Source organism: Mytilus californianus, unplaced genomic scaffold (genome assembly GCF_021869535.1).
Source record: "Mytilus californianus isolate M0D057914Y unplaced genomic scaffold, xbMytCali1.0.p SCAF_6, whole genome shotgun sequence".
Lineage (NCBI taxonomy): Eukaryota > Metazoa > Mollusca > Bivalvia > Mytilida > Mytilidae > Mytilus > Mytilus californianus.
The window spans coordinates 28,955,430-28,977,350 of record NW_026262712.1 but is presented as its reverse complement, the minus strand read 5'-3'; the positions used below and the strand labels follow the sequence as shown (position 1 = coordinate 28,977,350).

General features: G+C 33.6%; 1 protein-coding gene across 1 annotated transcript; it reads left to right on the top strand.

Moving 5' to 3' along the window:
* The first annotated feature begins 31 nt into the window (after positions 1-31).
* On the top strand, positions 32-5,074 carry LOC127706275 (protein TSSC4-like). The gene is made up of 2 exons (XM_052210776.1): positions 32-93; positions 4,312-5,074. The coding sequence occupies exon 2, from the start codon at positions 4,332-4,334 to the stop codon at positions 5,040-5,042; it is 711 nt and encodes a 236-aa protein (XP_052066736.1). The 5' UTR covers positions 32-93; positions 4,312-4,331; the 3' UTR covers positions 5,043-5,074.
* The last annotated feature ends 16,847 nt before the right edge of the window (positions 5,075-21,921 follow it).

The window sequence follows — 21,921 nt, the reverse complement described above, 5'->3', positions numbered from 1 at the left end:
ATCATTTATTTTTCATAGTTAAAAAAGTCGTAACCAGTAAAGGGAGATAATTTTAGAAAACGAAGAAAAACAAAAAAATAGTTTTATTAAAAGGTTTGTTGTACATGCTGCAAAAAGTACAGCATCTTCCTGCAAGTTTTTTTTTGTCTACTTGTTTTAAGCAAAAAAATGAATAATTTGAAGGGTTGCATGTGATAATAATGGATAAAAATAAACTATAAACAGCTAGACTGCTAGATAACTATCCCAAATTATACTTTGAACGTCTTTATAATTACTATCTACATGTAGCCTCGGACCTATCAAGTTGATTTCTTAGTCTTAAATCTGAACTCCTGCCACAGTAACATGCGTAAGTCTCAGCTCTACAAAATGAGCTCAAAGATCCTGATCCTAAGGTTGACACAACTTGTCTCACTGTACTATTTTTTTTCCCCTCTTATGGTACACCGTTGCTCATGGTAATTTCTCACAGTACTAAGAATATTTGTTTAGGCGAAGGATTGGGATTTAGGGCTTGCAAGTTCTTGAAATTGCCCTGATCTTGCTATATATTCCACTACAATTTGAGCTGTTGCTTCATACATAGATTTCTCTCTTTCATTTTTGTCTTTGGTGGCGACACTATTGATCGTATGTCTGTTGGGATGTTCAGTATTTGCATCTGTCTTGGCATGTCTTCTCTTTCATGTTTATGTCTTGGGCAGTTTAGTAAAGAAGAGTGGGGATTGAACAACTTCTCCTTTAGATCAGTACTGAGTAGGTAGAATAGGGGATTAACGGATCGAAAGTAGGTTTGCTTGCCCAAAAGCACTCTTGCTCCTTTTCATGTTTGCGCCTTTTCACACTCCCATCCTACACATTCACTACCTTTTAAAAGGTTCTGTGTTGAATAGTTTTTCAATTGTGGAATAGTTAGTGTGTTACTTTAAAATAAAGCTACATGTTTATTGTTTTAAAAAAAGAATGACATTCTTAAAACTTAAACAGGTTTCATTGAGTGTTTTGTGAAAATTACTTTGACAAAACGGATAACAAATATTGTCATGTCTATCAAAGGCCAAGTCCACCCATGCACAAGACTTGTATAAGAAAGACTTTTTAAGTTGGAAGATACCAAACTAAAAGGGGCCACGTTGTTCAAAACAATTATCTTGCATGTTTTTCATTTAAGATCTTCTTTGTTTTTAATTTACATCAAAGTAAGCTATAACAACAATAATAATTTTCAAACACATATAGCAATAATACCAAATAAGTTTTTTATACCAATTAATAGTTATCATAATTATATAAATAATTATTAATTTAATAATAATTCATTAACTAATCACATGAACATGATCATGATGATGAATCACGAAAAAAATATATTTTATTAAAAAAAGTCAAAAATTTTTATTCATGTGTTACTGGATTAATGAGTTTCCCAAGTTCACGGAATATAGTTGGAAAACAGAATAATTTATTAATGATTTAATATCAGCCAAATAAAACAAAGATGAAGTTGAAGTCCAATCAACTTGAAACTTAGAACACATGTTCCCTATGGTATGGTCTTTCTAATTTTAATGCCAAATTAGACTTTTGACCCAAATTTCACGGTCCACTGAACATAGAAAATGATAGTGCGGGTGGGGTATCCATGTAGTATGGACACATTCTTGTTTTGTAATTAGTTCGTAAAACAAAATATTTCACACAACAAATTGATTATTATTGATGTTGATAATAAGAGGAATACATATGCATATAAACATAAGATAATATAGTCTGTCTATAAAGATCCTATGTTAAAAGTTTTAACCATGAATAACCGAGCTTTTTATTTCTATTTTTCACAATTTTTCTCTACAAATCACATTTTACACAAGAATTAAAATTTTTTTAAATACTCATAACTATAGGACTTCTTAAGATAAACATCAGATAGTATTTTCTATTTAGACCCCAATTCGAAAGTTTTAACCATCAATAACTGAGATTTTTTCATTTCCAGTTTTCTGGTTTTCTGTCTTAAAACATATATTCAACCAAAATTACCCAAATATTAATATTGATAACTAAAGGACTTCACAAAATAAACATAAAATAGTATGTTCTTTTTTCTATATAGATCAAATTTCAAAAATATTAACCATTAACAACTGAGATTTTCTACATTTCCAGTTTTCGACGTTTTTTCACTAAAAATCACTCATTTCACCTCAAAATTACTTCATTATGAATAATAATAACTAGATGACTACATAAAAGTCTATTAAGATAAGGTTTCCTGTCTTCAACAAGCTTTAGGTCTAAAAATGTTAACATAGATAACAATTTTTCTTCTTTTCCAGTTTTCAGCATTTTTTCTTTAAAAACCACATATTTCACCCAAAAATAACCTTTTCCGCAAATTATATTAATGTATAGTTTTAGTATGTTGTTAGTACAAGTCTATATTATAATTTGCACTAAAAAAACCTTGTGTTGCAATTAGTTGGATGTTGAGTGATTTTAGAGCTAAATTGACTAGGCTATAAAGTACAATTTACAATGAATAATGTAAATATTGAAGACTAGCAAATTTATGAGACATAATGGGAGTTTTTAAAAGAAGTATTAATAAAAATATCAACCTGAAGAAATACCTCAAGTAAGTCAGTAAGTTAGTGCAGATCAAACACAAAACTGTTGTTGTCTGACTCATAACCTAAGACCGACACAGGCTGGTCCTACCCAAAGAAGACCGGTAGTCTACATTGTTTAAACCAACCACTATCATGACTATTACAAAAGAAAAAATATAAATTTTTGATATACTGTATATATACATCTAAAAAACATCTTGAAATTCATCCTACATTTGTATAAAATATGGTGCAAACTTGTGGGGTGCGAGTATGTAGGGTGAGAAAGTGTTAAGGGGTCCCAGGTTTGAACCCTACCTGGACCAGTGAATTTTTGGAAAGAAAGTCATGCTGCACTGGTTTATTTGAAAAACCCACATTGGTTAAAAGAGGAAGAGGTTTTGGTGTGACGCCCTCAATGAGTCGTATGAGTTTTGAATGTCATCTTGGTCAAATGTTGGTATCTGCTGTTTTTTATGCTCCCGCCGTAGTGGAGGGGGCATTAAGTTTTACCCTTGTACGTCTGTACGTCTGTCCATCCATACGTCCCAAAGTTGGTTTCTGTTCTCTAACTTTAGTTTGTCTCAAGCAAATGTTATGAAACTTATACACAATGCTTATTACTACATAATACAGATTAAGTATGAAATTTGGTGACGTCACTTTTACCATTCTTGAGTTATGTCCCTTTATAAACATAAAAATTGCTGAATTTTTCGTTTCCGTTCTCTTACTTTAGTTTGTCTCAACCAAATGTTATAAAACTTATACACAATCGTTCTAGAGTTATGCGTGTTTACAAATAGAAAAATTGCTGAATTTTTAGTTTCTGTTCTGTACTTAAGTTAGCCTCAACCAAATGTTATGAGACTTACACACAATGCTTATTACCACAAAACTCAGATCAAGTTCAAATTTGGGTAGCGTCACTTTTACTGTTCTTCAGTTATGTCCCCTTATAACTATATGATATGCAAACGGGGACATCATCTGTGTCCACATGTGGACATGTGAACACAATCCACATTTATTTTTTTCATAAATGTACCTATATACATATAAAAATACATTAAAGATGCACACCACAACTTGTGTAAACTCTTGGATGCTTCAAAGTGCAAAAATAAAGAATGTAGATTAATCTTCAATAACACTGCCAACTATTTAATAGATTATGCTTGTACAAATTACAAAATGTAAATAATTTTGGAGTAGTTCAATATCCATGTTTCATACTTTACTTAGCAAAAAGCTGCATTTAAATTTCTACATGGGATTTTCAATAGATTTTGAAATCAGGTTCTAAATATGAAGACCATGTATCCATCAGCCTTTAAGATTGTAAAGAAAAAGTTGAAGATTTCAAAAAAAGACTTTCCAAATTTATTGTTTACAGTTTATTGCATACATGTATATATGTAAAACCTGGGACATTATACATGTATACTACATTTTAAAATTGAAAATGGAAACAGGGAATGCATCAAAGAGACAACAACCAGACCAAAGAGCAGAAAACAGCCCAAGGCCACCAATGGGTCTTCAACACAGCAAGAAGTATACTATTCCCAGGTTAAATTGCTTTGATCTAACATAAATTCCTGGATCAGATATGATCTACACTATCATGACCTTTGCATGAACAAAACAAAAAGTGTATGACATGACTTAATCATTTCGAATTTTCTTTTCTTTTCAGACTGACATTTTGGAATCAGCATGTCAAGTTCACAAAAGGAAGTGGATCCATATACAATAAAGTCATCCACAGATTCATTTGAAACCAAAGCTAAGGGTGTGTTTGATTGCTTACTAACATTAGAAGATAAACATAAAGCATTTGAAAAAGCGAGAAAAGACAGTTCAGACGAATCAGATCTTTTAAAAGATGAACCATCAAAGGAAGAAATAGAGACAATAAAACCTGCATTCAAGCAACCAAGACCCGTTGGAAGGGGACACACAAGGGGTTCATATTCGAGACGACCATTTAAACGTGGTAGTCGAATGCCAGATTTTAACGATGGACCTGCAAAATGGAAGAAATATTCACTAGAAGATGTTGATGTGATGAATGAAGCTAGCAATAAACAGGCAGCTTATGCTTTCCTTGAAGAAAGAAGGAAACAAAGAGAAGGGGAGATAACTGAGACAAAAGCAGATATTCAATCAATGGCTTGTTCAAAAGGACAGTTCACATTTTCTAAGCGTGCCAAAAACGAAAAAACATCTGAAAAGGAAAAAAAGGATGAGCAAAGTTCTTCTGAAATAAAACAGAGATTAGAACTGACTGAAAATGAAACTGAAATAAAGGAGGATGTTGATGAAGAACAAGAAAAAAATCCCACCGAAAATGTTTTTAAATCTAGAAAATTTGGCAAACGTAATATAAGGTCAAGAGAAAAAAATGACGATGATGAGGACACTTAGAAGCAGTTATTTTGATTAAAAGTTATATTTTTACTGCAGAAATACTGTCTTTAATGAGTAATAATAAAAACCTACAGTGTCAGAGTAACAACTGTAGCAAGCATGGATTCAGTGTCTGTGGATGCTCATCTGTGTCACAACCATCCCCAGAAAAAGAACAAAACTTAGTCCGGATGTCTTATGTCCACATGTGCAGATAGGGTTTTTTTTCAATTTTTTTGCTAGTTCGATCATTTTGATTTATTTTCATTGACTGTTTGTTTATCATGTTTATTGTCTCAGTAATATTTACATCAATTTTTTAGCCAGCCAATTTTGCTCTATGTCACCTTTATAGCTCTAAATATTGAGATGGGACAGTATTCTGAATTAAATGCGCATAAGTAAACCATAGATGTTTAAAATACTTGCAGAAAGTAAAAACGTGATAAAATAGAAAAACAAAGAATATGGGGTATCCATCCATGACACAAAATCAGTACATGCACAGCAAAAAACACACAAAAAAACAGCGCTTTCATTGCTGTTCTTCATCTAAAAGTCACAGTGAGGCCTTCAACATGGAGCAAAAAAAACCAAAAAAACTTTCTCCTCATTGCAAGTTTAGACAGCCCCTAGCACCAGTTTGAGCGGAATTCTTTGCAAAATGATTTGGATGGACTTTGTAAGATGTATCGATCATGATCACCACCAAATTGGGCCAGGTGATAAAACACCATTTTAATCATTGGGCACCAAATTGATTTGAAATGAAGCCAGTATAATCAATTTTAATTAAGTACACATGGCACACTTGCCTAAAGTTCTTATGTAAATCAAAATTTATAAAATATTACTCTTCTTTGTATGATTTGAAGTAAAGAAGAAATATACTCTTTTTAAACAGTTTGTTAATAATAAATAAATAAGAAGATGTGGTACGATTGCCAATGAGCTAACTATCCACCAGTGACCAAACGATGAAGATGTTAGCTATTATACTTGTATTGTACATGTATCAGTATCATTTGCTTGTGGAAGAAATGGAGTACAAGCTGTGTGTTGCACATTTTATACAAGGGGAGACAATTCAGTCTCATTATACCATGGAAAACAAAGTTCTGGGGGAATAAAGAAATCACCTTATCCCTCTGTCTGTCTGTCCATTTGTCCCACTTTGTGTCCTGGCATCATTTTTGCACCTCAGAACATCTGTAACCCCAAACTTGGTGTGTGGTTGAATCGTGGGAAAGCAGTTTGTCATATACCAAAACCAGGTCACTTTGACCTAGACTTTGACCCTTATGATAGTTAAACTTTGTCTGAATCATGTTTGGTGCATAACTTTTGTACAATAGAACATCGGTTTACCAAACTTGGTATGTGGATTCGTCATTTGAAGGCTGTGCTCAGAAATCAAAATCAGGTCACAGTGACCTTCATGTTGACTTCAAACACCTATAATGATACTAAAACCTTGTCTGATTCTTGTCCAGGTATAACTGTTGTACTGTAGAACTTAGACTGACCAGACTTTGTATGATGATAATGATGGGAAATGGGTGTGTCACATACCAAAGTCAGGTCAAAGTGACCTTCACTTTGACATTTGACCTCTGTGATAGTGAAACCTTGTCTGTTTGGTGTCTGATATAATAATGTTAAAGTAGAACCTAGGTTGACCAAATTTGGTATGTGCATGCTTTATGGGAAGGTCATGTGTCACATACTAAAACTAGGTCATTGCGACCTTAAGATTAGAAAAAAAAACTTTTTAAATTCTTTGAAGTTCTTTTTAAATGGACTTGAATAAAACTCACATTTTAACATTGTTAGATAAAAGCACTAATTTCTGAATTTACAGTGTACAAACCTCAAACTTTGTTTCTGAGTATAAATCTGTCAGTTTTACTTACTGGTAATCATGTGTCAACCTCAAACAGACACACAGGGAATATATACTATGAACATGCTGAAAGTCAAAAATCAAAAACTGACATTTTCTTTATACTTAATTGCAATCTGCTGCTGTGCAACAGCTAAAATGCATGTAGGGATGATTAATATCAGTTTTATGAACTGCTGATTTTGATTCATGTATGGATATGCTGTATTTTATGATCAAGTCAGATAAGCTGACTTACAGCATCAACAATGCTTTGATTTAGTAAACATCTTATTGAAGCAGGATGCATAGTGATCATTGTTCCTGTTCACTTCACATCATTAAATTTTCCCTACCAAGTGACTTGAATTCAATTAAAATTTAATACTTTATGACATTTTGCACCCAGTTTATTTATGATCCAAAAAAAATGTCCAGATTTGGCATAAAAACATATTGTAAGTTTGGGAAGGAAGTAAGTATCTTTTATCTGCATATAAAAGTTCGGGTTGTTTCAGTGAAAATTCCACAGAATTTTTTATGTAATGCCATTGAATTTGAACACGTCCATTTTTTTTAATATTTTTTTATCTAACTATAATTTTTGGGTTTCACCATAACAAATCATTGAATTTGAAAATATCTTTACAAATATGCAGATTAGGAAAATAATGAAAAATTGTGATAAATTATTACTGGATTTACAGGGAGAGGTAGAGGTACATTATATGTATAGAATATGGTTCAATAGATATAACACATTAGTATCACGATCAGGTCTGGTTCAAGAGACAAGATCTAGATCTTTACCTTTTTAAAACTAAGCATCAATATATGAAAGCATGTACGAAGTTCAGCAGCTGATGTCAGTGTTGTATAGATTAAGTACTTTCAATGATATATAAATAAAGAGATGTGGTATGATTGCCAATGATGATTTTTGAAAAAAATAGGCAGGACAGGAGTTTTGAGCAAAAAAAAAAAGCAGGATGAGATTATTTGCAAAAAAAAAGGCAGGATGACAATTTATGTAAAAAAAAGTCAGGATAAACTTTTAAAAAAAAGGCAGGACTGAATAGAGTGAACAATAAAAAAGCAGGACCGAATAGAGGGAAAAATAAAAAGGCAGGACAAAATTTTTCATCCTAGCTCCCCCCCCCCCCCCCCCCCCCCCATAAAAATCAAATGGTAGCTCCCTTACAGGAATCATAAAAAAAATTGGACTATACTCAAAACCACACCAACCACCAACTCCCGAGTCATGCAAAAACAGAATTTCAAACAACAAAAAACACATGGTCCAAATAGCTTGACTTTGTGCAGGCACAACATGTTGTAGGGATAAACAAGTTTTAAGTGCACACAAACCTTCTACTTTGCATACCTTGACCTTGACCTCGTAAAACTGATACACAATATAAAATATAATGCTTCGCGGGGCGCAGCTTGATACGACAGCAGAGGTCGCACCATGAACAGTTGGGAAAAGTATGGACACTACATTCAAGCTTGATACAGCTCTGAATTTGGATTGTGATTAAATATTTGACACCGTATAGGTTTCTGACACAGAATGAATGTGGTCAAAGAACTGAAAAATTCGAAATTGAACTTTAACCTATAATGGTCCAATATCCAAAATCTAAATACGCGGTTAGAATTTAGCATATCCAAGTATACCAAGAATTTAATTTATTCATTTATGTATCAATGGACAATATCAGCTAAGTTTTTAAAGGGGTTCGCTTCATCAAAAAAAATAAATATAGCATTCTGAAAATTAATTAAAACAGAATAACAAATAAACTTATCACGAAGTTTAATTTTTTTTACAAAACACAGAAAAAAAACAATTTCCAAAATTTCATTCATGATTAATACAATGTCTATAAAAAATCTATAAAACTTACCTTTAAATGTATTTTAAAATATATAATAATGAACAGTAAATTTCAAATTATATTGATACATAATTTCTAAAATTAGAATTTGATGCTTTATCTATTCTTAACTATGGATCTACTAACAATTTCTATTAATTTGTACGATACAGCTCTGAATTTGGATTGTGATTAGATATTTAACATAGCATAGGTTTCTGACACACAATGAATGTTGTCTAAGAACTTAAAAATTTGAATTTGGACATGTACCTATTCTGGTCCAATATCCAAAATCTAAATACATGGTTAGATTCAGCATATCGAAGAACCCCAATAGTTCAATTTTTGATGAAATCAAACAAAGTTTAATTTTGGACCATTTGGACCTCAATGTGGACCAGTTTGATAACAGGGCCCAAAATCTAAATACACAGATAGATTCGGCATATCAAAGAACCCTTTGAATTCATATTCTATAATCACACAAAGTTCATTTTTGACCCCGATTTGGACCAACTTGAAAACTCGGCACAAAATCAAAAAACTAAACTTCATGTTTGAATTCAGCATATCAAAAAATCCCTTGGATTCAATGTTTTACCCTTTTAGACCTTAATGAGGACCAATTTTAAAACGGACCCAAAATCCATAAATTTTTATACGTGGTTAGATTTAATATATTAAAGAACCTCAAGAATTCAAGACTTTTAATCAAACCCCATTGAAATTGGTCATGCAATAAGTAATTTGTACAAAGTATTAGAAAAGTATTGTTTTGGCCCCTTTTTCCAAAAAGATTAGGGCCATAACCCCCAACCTTCCTTTTATAGTATGAGACCTTGTGGTACAATTTCATAGAGATCCATAGACTTATACTCAAGTTATTGTCTGGAAACATGAAAATCCTAGATTTTTTACCCCTAATTCCTAAACAGTTAGGACAATAACCCCCAATATCAATCCCAACCTTCCTTTTGGGGTATGGAACCTTATGGTAAAATTTCATAGAGATCCATTCACTTAAACTAAAGTTAGAGTGTGAAAACCAATGTGTCTTCGAACGACAATTTCATAGAGATCCATACGCTTATACACAAGTTATTGTCCGGAAACAAGAAAAATTCCCGTTTTTGGCCCTTAATTCCTAAACGGTTAGGATAAGAACCCCCAAAAACAATCCCAATTTTCCTTTTGTGGTATGGAACCTTGTGGTACAATTTCATAGAGATTAATACACATATACACAAGTTTTTGTCCTGAGACAAAAAAAAATTGCTTTTTTTTTACACCTAATTCATAAACAGTTAGGACAATAACCCCCTAAATCAATCCCAACCTTCCTTTTGTAGTATGGAACCTTGTTGTACAATTTCATAGAGATCCATAGATTCATACTCAAGTTATTGTCTGATAACATGAAAATCCTAGTTTTTTTCCCCTAATTCCTAAACAGTTAGGACAATAACCCCCAATATCAATCCCAACCTTCCTTTTGGGGTATGGAACCTTATGGTAAAATTTCATAGAGATCCATTCACTTAAACTAAAGTTAGAGTGTGAAAACCAATGTGTCTTCGAACGACAATTTCATAGAGATCCATACGCTTATACACAAGTTATTGTCCGGAAACAAGAAAAATTCCCGTTTTTGGCCCTTAATTCCTAAACGGTTAGGATAAGAACCCCCAAAAACAATCCCAATTTTCCTTTTGTGGTATGGAACCTTGTGGTACAATTTCATAGAGATTAATACACATATACACAAGTTTTTGTCCTGAGACAAAAAAAATAATGCTTTTTTTTTACACCTAATTCATAAACAGTTAGGACAATAACCCCCTAAATCAATCCCAACCTTCCTTTTGTAGTATGGAACCTTGTTGTACAATTTCATAGAGATCCATAGACTCATACTCAAGTTATTGTCTGATAACATGAAAATCCTAGTTTTTTTCCCCTAATTCCTGAACAGTTAGGACAATAAACCCCAATATCAATCCCAACCTTCCTTTTGGGGTAAGGGACCTTGTTGTGCAATTCCATAGAGATCCATAGACTCATACTCAAGTTATTGTCTGGAAACATGAAAATCCTAGTTTTTTGTCCCCTAATTCTAACTAAACAGTTTGGACAATAACCCCCAAAATAAATCCTAACCTTCCATTTGTGGTATGGAACCTTGTGGTACAATTTCATAGAGATCCATACACTTATACTCAAGTTATTGTCTCGAAATTACGTCACAATTAACATTATACGACCACAAAAACAAAAATTTAGGAAATTGCGGTCGTATAAAAACCGTTCATGTCAGCTATGATTACTAACATGAACAAAGAAATAAAATAGGCAAATACTTTGGAGAGAAGGATCAAAAACATGCTATAGCTAATTCTAAGGTGTATAAGTAGTTACAGCTGTTGGTCGGATTATCTTGTTTCTCAATTTTTTTTGTAATTAGATGATTTCTTTATTCTTTACATCTATTCATTTAGATTTAGAGGGGTTGAAGGCATATAAACAATACAATACAAATATATACACAATGCAAAAATCATTCCTTACATTGTTCTTATCTGTTATCTGTATTGTATTACTATTACGTAATTATTTTATTTTACAATTATTCTTTATACTAATCCCCTAATTATTCTCTATTCTTAATATTTTTTGCTCATTATTCTCTATCCTGTAAACCACATCCAGACCCTTGTCTTATACACCACAAGAGTTTATTTTTATATACATATGCACATTCATGACTCTACAATCTGTCGATACCTGTATCTTGGCATTGCACAAGGTCATGTTTTTCTCTGATTGTTAATGACATCTTTACACTAAATCCATTGGATGTTGGGTGCGTACTTATTGATATTTTAGTCTTAAATGCATGATTTTTTTGTCACAAGTTGTTATCGGCTTTGAACTAGCTGTCAGTAACTGCGAGTACTCTCAGGTCTGACTGTACTGTCTTAGTGTCTTTTTTGTTGTGGGATGTATAAATACCCTACCACGTGCGGTCTGTGTTTTTGTTAGATGTTTTTCTGCTTTGTATCGATCTGATGAGTTAAGCCCTTTTGAACTGATTTTTATAGTTTGTTCTTATGTTGTACTGTTACACCACTGTCCCATGTAAGGGGAGGGTTTGGCGCCAACAAACTAGTTTAACCTCGCCACATTCTGTATGTGCCTGTCCAAAGTCAGGAGACTGTAATTCAGTTGTTGTCGTTTGTTGCTGTATATTATATTTGTTTTTCGTTCATTAAGCCGTTATTTTTTTCGTTTGAATTGTTTTACATTTGTCATTTCGGGGCCTTTTATAGCTAACTATGCGATCTGGGTTTTGCGCATTGTTGAAGGCTGTACGGTGGTTTATAGATGACAACTTCTACATCATTTGGTCTCTGGTGGAGAGTTGTCTCATTGGCAATCATACCACATCTTTTTATTTTTATATTTGATCAGTTTTTGTGTGCACACAAAGCTCCCCTTTGTGTGTCTAGACCATATGTCAAGATACGAATGAGGAAGAGCAACTTCATTTAATATTGTATTGGTATATGCTATAATTACAAGTATGATTGGATTGGATTTGATTTTTTTTTTTTGTGTTTCTGCTGTTTAGACTAAAATCATTAGCTGGTGACCATTTGATATGGTTGGGGTTGGGGAGGGGGGTTGACAAATGGAATTTTCGTTTTCCATCTGCATGGATGCTTTTTTGTTTTGACATTTATACACAATTATCTCCTCCATTTTGTGTTGCAGAAAATTCGCCAGAAAATTCATTTTCAACACCTCCCCCATCCCCGGCACGAAAATCAAATGGTCATCCCCTTTGTAAGACTTAGTGATTAAGTCAGAATTGCTCGTGCTCAATGACATCTTGAGCTCTCTACGCATTGTTATATATTTTTTGAATATTTCAACATGCAACTTTAACTATTGTAAGACACGAGTAGTTCTCATCGAAAATGTACATGTCTTTATTTCCAGGTTTTATATCGATACAGTCACCTTTCTGTAATTCAACTACCACAATTGCAGCATTTGAATGATTATCATTTTGGTGTCCGGTATAATAATTGTCAATATTTCCTCGTATTAGTTCTATATTATTTTTAGCTATTACGACATATGCTTGATTGGTACATGACGTAATGACGACGGATATATGGTACAGGCCAGGAACATCACACACAAATATACCACTGGATTTAAAAGATGCAAGATCAGTAATTCCTTTGCTTGTTATAATGTTCTGGAATTTTATAGTTGTCGGTGGACTGACGGTTGTACGAGATTGAACACATGCTGAAAGGGCAGCTGAAATCAAAAATATACAGGATTATGAAATACTAAACATGTATAAAAAGTAAAATAACAAAAAAACCGAACTCCAAGGAAAATTAAAAACGGAAAGTATGTTATTAAATGGCAAAATCGAAATCTAAAGCACATCAAACGAATGGAAAACAACTGTCATATTCCTGACTTGGTACATGCATTTCATTATGTAGAAAATGGTGGATAAAACCTAGTTTTATAGCTAGCTAAACCTCTCACTTGTATGATAGTCGCATAGAATTCCATTATACTGACAACAATGTGTGAGAAAAACAAACCGACATAATACGTAAAAATGTGAAAAAATTGGGGTACAGCAGTCAACATTGTGTTATAATTTTAATCACTATCAACATTGTGTTGTAATCTTAATCACTATAAAATCAAACTATTTCAACAAAGAAAAACAGAATGGCACATAGAAACTCTATAGACAAAGCACATAAGATTTCCATTTAGGTCTAGATCACTGACCTGCTGATAAAGTGCACCATCCGCTGACGATATGTCAAGATAACAACAAGTGTACAACATTCAATTACGACCTATGAGAAATATTGACAATCAGTGAATCATATTTTACCAAAATCTTATTAAATATTCCAAAATGCCGATTTAGTTTTGCTTAATTAAGAATAATCTGAATTTGTAAAATGATTAATTGATAATGATGTGCCTTGCACTGGCTAAGCGCAAAGGCTATATCGCGTCGAGAGCATATTTGAATATTTTGACAAAAAGTGTACGTGCTTTAAAAAAACAGACCATGTGCACCTTTTTACTATTAACACTACGTTGACATCGCAGTGACTTATATATTTAAATAAAAGTCTATGCAAATATGCTACAATGTATGCCCATCGGAATGGTTGGGAACTTTAAAACCTCTAGTCTGAATAAAGATATGTGTATACATCAATAAGACAGCAACTCAACGACACAAAACAAGAAAGCCATATAGAGAGACTTTAAGACAGCTTGGTAGGGCTCAACGAGTTTGCATCAGATAAACGGCTTTCCGGCTTGATATTTTTAAAAAGGTCATTCAAACAACAGAACAAACAAGTGGAAAAATATTCTGACGTGGTTCCTGGTTTAAGATAAGAACTATACTGTAGTAAAAAGTATCAATTTTGTCTTGAAACAGGAGAGGTTAATTTACTTTATGAATAAAAGGAGATTCGCGGTATACGTCAATGAGACACGAGCCCAATAACAAAAATAACCAAAAGACCCCAGTTACTTTTAACTTATCTTTTTGTTCTACTGAGTCATTTTGCCATTTCTCAAAATTGTATACATGCCCTTCCAAATAGTGAAACTGATCAATAGTTCGTTTTTCTAAATCAGAAATCATATTTTGTGATCCGACAGTTACATTGTTGAATCTGTCCGACATCATTTTGTTAGTATCACGGATTTGGATCAGGGAATGAGTTGTTAGATTATACAACTCCCGGATTTGGTTTTGGGAATGCGCTGTTCGATTATTCAAAACCTGAAAATCCTGATTCCGAGCTTGTTCTTGACTTCGTAGTGAATTGATCACTGATTCCGTAGTTTGTAGCTTTTTCTGTATATCATCCACTGTCTGGAGTTGTTGAATGGTTTTCAGCTGCTGTAACTCTTGAAGATTGCCTTTCAGTTCTGACGTTTTGTTCTGTAGCACCGAATTCAAACTATAATATTTTATTTGTATTTTATTCAGATTATCTACAAGTATAGTGTTCTTTTCTTCTAGTCTAAGATATTTTTGTTCCAAGATTGCAATTTCTGTCAGGCAAGATTCGTTAACGGCAGACTGCCTTGATATTTTCCGCTCCATTTCAGATAACTTTTGTTGAAACTGTTTAGTAAGAACGTTCATTGTTAGCTCCTGATCTCTTCGTAATTTCTCGAATTCATGGTTTATATGTTTTTGATCAGGCGTGTATGTTGTAACACTTAGTTACTGGCTTTGCCCTTGACCTTGCTGCTGGTTGCTGTCCAATAGAAAACCAGATGTGAGCATCACAGCGCCCAAAACCCAAAGCAACCGCCACATCACGAAGAATCTCCCCGTCTATCTCCTTCTCGTAAATAGGTTATCTTAATTAAGTTGACCTTAGATTTGTATTAAGGCCTAGACCACTGACCTGCTGATAAAGTGCACCATAAGCTGACGATGTGTAAATTGCATCTCTTCATGACGTCCATTAGCTTAAAGTTTGATGAGAGATTTTGGGAAACATATTGGGATTTAATTCCCAATCCTATCAAATAAAGTACGTTGGCCATATTTAAAAAAAAAGTTCTTGAAAGAAACGGAAACAAACTTGCTGTCCCACCACCCTTGTAAAATGACACATAATTCACAATTATTGTAAATTTCACAAAATATGTTTAATATACATATTTTTGTGAAATATAAAAAGTGTGATAGTAATAAAGTTTATTGAAATAAAAGTCAAACATTGGTAAATTATTATTTAAATTATAGGCTTATAATTAATTGTCTTGTCAGAAATAAGTTTACACAATTTTCAAAATTTGTTAAATTTTTTTGTTAGTTATTTATATTAGAACATATAAATGGATTGTTGCTTGCTTAACAGGAAGTGACAAATAATTCATGAATATTCCGGACGAGAACATATACTGACGGACTTTATTAACGCAACACTATATTATTCATTTTAATTCTCATTTTTGAATCATACGCAATGTTTGTTAAATAAATGTATAAACATCAATTTCATTCTATACTTTATTGTCCCCCCCCCCCCCCCAAAAAAAAAAAAAGAAGTTTGCAGTTAGAAAGTTGAATTGATTACGTCATGTTTAATGTTCAAATCATGTGGTATGCACTGAAACCCTGGTTGTCCCCTTACCAATGGATGTGTCACCGTCGAAGGAAATGACTGCTTGTAACAAACGCCAAAATGATTGACAGAAAGGTCAACCAATTCTGATGGGCATGTTTTGAGTGCTGTTTTTTGTGCCTTTATATTTGGCCTCTGTCCCACCCTTACAGTGCGTTTTGCCAATTATGCGGTTTAAACCTTAGAACTGGAAATGTTGTTTTGCAGTCGATTATTCGGCATTTCAGCATTTGTGATACATGTATGGCCTGAATCCGTCTGCCATGGCATTTGACGACTTGATTAGCAGTTGACAGCGACTTGATTAGCAGTTGACGTTGCGGCCGTAAACATGTCTCGAAAATGACGTTGCGCAATCACTACATATTGATCTGGTCATGGATGTCATCAACAATTAAATCCCGCTTGCCTGTACCGTTGTTGTAAGGACAGCAAGATGAGTTTCTGACGTGAAATTGTCTAGCAACAGCACGTTCACGTATTCCTGCCTGCAATATTCTTATGGCCTAATTCAGGTTCATAACTCTGTCTCGGCAATATTGACATGCAACATTTGTTTACTGAGTTAAGTGTGGGTCTTGATTGAAAGAACTGTTTCACGAAGTAAAAACTTTAGAAAAAAAAAGTTAGGGGTTTTAAATTTCGCTTTAAGAAACTCGTGCGACTTCAATAATTCGGTATGTTAAAAATCCTCAAGTAAGTCAGGTATTGAATTTTTCTATACAGAAAGAAGTATGGTAAGCATGAATAGTAGTTATATGAAGATCAATCATCATTTGGTAAAAAAAAAATCACCAAAATGTGTGTTGCGTTTTTAACTTCCATCACTATATTAACAATTTGATACCATAGGTAGATTATGCAAGTTATGTCGACCGGGAAGAAGGGCGGGAAGTTCTTGCAATGGTACTTTAATGTAAACAGAGCCTGACATCGGATTTGACGTCTGTTGCAATTAGTTCTCGGTCAGACTATTTTTGGCACAGATTGACTGGACTACATTTCGATCGGACGTGCATGGCTGCACATTTTTGCACCGCGCACAGCAAAACGAACTCCTCAATTTAGCAAGTGGGTTAATGCTAGAACTTGGTTAGTAGCCGGATAACCATATTTCCATACCACAGTCAATTACAAACCTTTGGGATTTATTCAAAATATGCATTTCTTTACGCAATTGGTGCGTCTGTATTTGCCGTCATAAGGAAAAATCATAAAAAAAAAATGAAATCCACGGATGTGATAGGGTCCCTTATTTCTGTATTCTTTATTTTTTGTGTAGTTTTTCCTCATATTTTTGCCCATTATTCTCTATTCCTTATATTTTAGTATCCCATTATTCTCTTTTCTTTATTTTTTCATCCTATTTTTCTCGTTTCTTTATTTTTTTATTGTATATCTTTTTTTGTATATTTGACCCATTATTCTCTTTCTGCAAATCTCATCCAGACCCTAAGGTGCAAAAAAAATACTTGAGGAGCTGAGGAGCTATATGAGCAAAATGGACATACCATGTATAGTCAAATCTATCTTAAATTTATTTTGTCTAACTTATTTAAGATAAACTTCTTTATTATGGAAGATTACATGTTTCGTCTATAACTTTAAAAAGTCCAGTTGTACCGTGTTAGCATCTTCTAGATCTGCCGGACAATCACCTCCTGTTTCACAATTCTTATTATTCCAGTATAACAGCCCCGCAAGGGTGACTAGGGAATAGAAATATGGTCACTAAAGGTCTACTTCCGACTGGCAGTAAAATCCTTGCCAAAGTGGGGCATCCGTTTGGTTGTGCAGGATGTACAAGAACGCAGTCACGGCCGGTCAGAATGGGGACGCTAGATCCGCTGCCGCATGTAAAGAGAGTGCCACGCTTTCTGCACGTTAAGAACCCTTGTGACAACTCTTTGAAGGGTCCGTAGGTGGCCTGTTGCATGGCACAATTTCTGTCCATATCCATTATACCCTCATTTTCCAGTGGCAGTATAAAATTCCCCGACCATCATCCCGGACGGCCTCTATTATAGGATTGTATTTATTGTTTATATGTTCTCGTCCTAAACATGCATGAAATATTTGCCACTGAACGTTAATCAACCAACAATCAATCAATTCAATATTACAGGGACCTCGTTGGCCAAGTGGTATAAGTAGTCGAACTACTGTATCCCTAGCCTGTCATCATTAAGGTTGTGAGTTTGAATCTGGCACGTGGCAGGTGCCTTTGGCTCCAATCTTAATTGATAGGATTGTCAGTTTTCCTACTGAAGGTCGTTGGTTCTCTCCGGGCACTCTGGCTTTCTTCAACAATAAAAACTGACCACCACAAAGTAGCTCAATAGTGTTGAAAGTGGCGTTAAATACCAATAAATCCCTTAATCTATCAATCCAAAATTGCATTTCTTTGTAAGGAAAATAAAAGAAACTTTTTAATTCCTCGGTTTCGGTATAAGAATAGGGAGGTGTGGTTAGATTGTGAAAAAGGCAACTATCCGCCAGTGATCCAATGGCGAGGATGTAAACAACTCCTAGTATTGGTCATCGAACGACCTTCAACAATGAGCAAATCCTCTTCTGTATAGAAAGCTATAAAAGACACTAATTGAACTGTGCGTATTGCTATGTGTTTCTTTATTCTACATTGGCTAGAGGTATAGGGGGAGGGTTGAGATCTCACAAAACATGTTTAACCCCGCCGCATTTTTGCGCCTGTCCCAAGTCAGGAGCCTCTGTCCTTTGTTAGTCTTGTATTTTTTTTTAATTTTAGTTCATTTATATGTTTTGGAGTTTAGTGTGACGTCTATTTTCACTGAACTAGTACACAATTTTATTTAGGGGCCAGCTGAGGACCACCTCCGGGTGCGGGATTTTCTCGCTGCGTTGAAGACCCATTGATGGCCTTCGGCTGTTGTCTGCTCTTTGGTCGGGTTGTTGTCTCTTTGACATATTCCCCATTTCCATTCTCAATTTTACTTACAGATGAAACATGTTTGCGATCACTCAACCCTCACCTAACCAAGGACATGTAACTACAACTTAAAAACATTTTTTCTTGTATTTACTACTTAGTATATACATAAAACTTCTTTTTTATAAATTATTTGTAAGTTCAATATTCAAGTAAGCAAATACATTCTCATCTAACAAAAGGACATTTATTTCAAATTTATTCATTTTCTATATACTAGTACTCCGTCTATTTAAAGCTAAGCCTGGTATATTATATAGAAACATGTATATTGTTGAAGATCGTATATTGACTTCAAAATATCTTTTGTATTTTTTGTTGGTGGGTTATTGTCTCATCGACTTATACTCCAAATCTCATCTTAGTTATGCTCAAGCTAAAGTGATGTATCACGTGGAAAAAGTTGTATCTCTTGCTAAGGTTTCAAGCAACAAATCATTGTAAAGTTTTATGACCGTGATTCTTTTCTTTTCATAATGAGAAAAGAAATTATTAGTGATTATCAGGAACAATATGATATTCAGTATGAATATAATCAACACATTTAAGGAATTCTACTTTTTAATAAAAAAAATGGAGGGTGTCCATGCCCATTCTTTCGTTTCATACATTGTGATAATGTTGAAATACTGATATAAATCATTTCACTTTAACTATTGTAAGACACGAATAGTTTAAGCCGTTTATGTTCATGTCTTCATTTCCAGGTTGTATATCGATATTGTCACCTTTCTGTAATTCAGTGACCACAATTGCTGCATTTGAATGATAATCCAGTTGGTGTTCAGTATAATAGTTGTCAATATTTCCCTTTATTAGTTCTTTATTTTTTTTTGATATTTTTACATATGCCCTATTTGTATGTGACATAATGACGACAGAAATATGGTACAGGCCAGGAACTTCACACTCAAATACACCACTTGATTTAAATGAGGCTGTATGGTGGCTGGTGATTCCTTTGCTTGTTATGATGTCCGGGAATTTTATAGTTGTCGGTGGACTGAGTTTAGCATGATCTTCAGCACATGCTGAAAGGGCAACTGAAAGAAATAAGAAAATATAATATTGAAATTATGAAAATATGAATATATTACTTAAAGAATAAAATTCAATTGATCTCTAATGAGGCCCGAATGAGGGTTCCTGATTAGGAGATGATCATGCACATTATCATGTTTTCTGCCGTGCTATAAATCACAAAATTAAACATTCTTTTCTATGATTAAACTAGATTCAAGTTGTTTATCATAGAAGTGCCTTAATCGATGCGGATGGTTTGTGATTTTTCTACGTCACATTGAAATTGACAAACTATAGTCTGAAATATGAAAACATGACTTAGAGAAAAATAATTTCAATTGATCTCTAATGAGAACGAATGAGGGTCGTGGTAATGAGATAATCATTCACATTATCACTTTTTTGCCGTGCTAATCAAAAAGTCAAACAGACTTTTCTATGATAAATTTAGCTTGGTTATAAAAAAAGTGCATTCATCAATACAGATGGTTTAGGATTGTTTCTCGGTCATGTTGTCTATGAGATTATTTATCTGTAGTCTGATTAAAGTTTCGTTTTATTTTATTTTTTTTTTGCCATGATTTTGTCAGTCTCTTTTCGATTCTCGATTCCCCCTACTTCTTTTTTGTCAAATAATTAAAATATTGTTTTTGCAAGTTAAATACAAGGTGTGAAGGTACACGCCAATGTGACAACAACCAAACGACACAATTATACGACAATTGGAGATCTTTTAATGCAGTTTGTAAGGGCTCAACGGTTGTTGTCCTGTTCCAAATCAAAGTGTTTATATAGGTCATTGACGGTAATGTTGTCTTATTTGCCTAACATCTTTGAAAAAAGAAAAAAAACAGTTAGTATTAGTCGAAATATTACAATAACAGAAGCAATTAATCGTGTCATTTCGTAATTTTCGTAGGATAAAAATATTTAAATTCATCATTGTAAAAAGTTTCATTTTATATGTTGAATGTGATATTTCCTTGTAAACATGATTAACTTACCTCTTAAGTTCATATGATTGACTGTTGCTTTTAAATCTTCCAGCTTTGATACTTGAACACTTAACCTTCCATTATTAATATCAGCGGTAGTCTTAATGTTACCGATCGCATTTTGAATTGTACTTGTGTTTACAGTCAATTCTTGTAAATTTGAACGGAGCATTTCCAAACTGCTCAAATGATTTTTCAGTTGCCCTTCTAAATTTGTCACATTACTATCAACAGACACCATGGTTTCTTTTAAATCTGAATGCATGGTGTCCACATTATTGATTAACTTCTCCACCTTTTCATCCAGATCTTTGTTCTCAGTACTGAAAATTTTAGTCAAATTCTTGAATTTATCTATTATTTCACGTGTAATTCTCTCTTCCATTTCTTTCCGTAAAGTAGCAATGTCCTGTTTGACTTCAGTCATTTGGTTCCGGTTATCTCCAATGTGTTCGTCAATCTTTTGTTGTAATTTCAATTGCATGACGTCCATATTGTTGGCTAACTTCTTCATTTTTTCATCGAGATCTGTACTGACAGTACTGACAGTTTTAGTCAAATTGTTCAATTGTTCAAGGATTCCATGTGAAATGCTCTCTCCTGCTTCCATTTCTTCTCGTAATGTAGCAATGTCCTTATTAACTCCAGTCATTTGGTTGCGATTATCTCCAGTATTTTGTTGTAAGGAATCATATTCATCTTTCAGCATTTCGTTTATTTTGCATTCTACTGTTGAGTTGATTATCTCCCGTAATGGCATTTCTATTTACCGGACAATGTGTGAACTAATATTCGTTGTATTTACTATTGCAACCAGTGGCGCTCCTCTGTTGTCCACTATCGGGGCAACAAACGTCTCTAAGTCCTGACATTTGCATGAGTAATTTATCCAAATAAAAATTAAAATCGGCAAATATTTTTGTCTCAACATTTTG

Excerpts from the sequence above, each read along its gene's own strand:
- LOC127706275 (XM_052210776.1), top strand. The coding sequence starts at position 4,332 with ATGTCAAGTTCACAAAAGGAAGTGGATCCATATACAATAAAGTCATCC.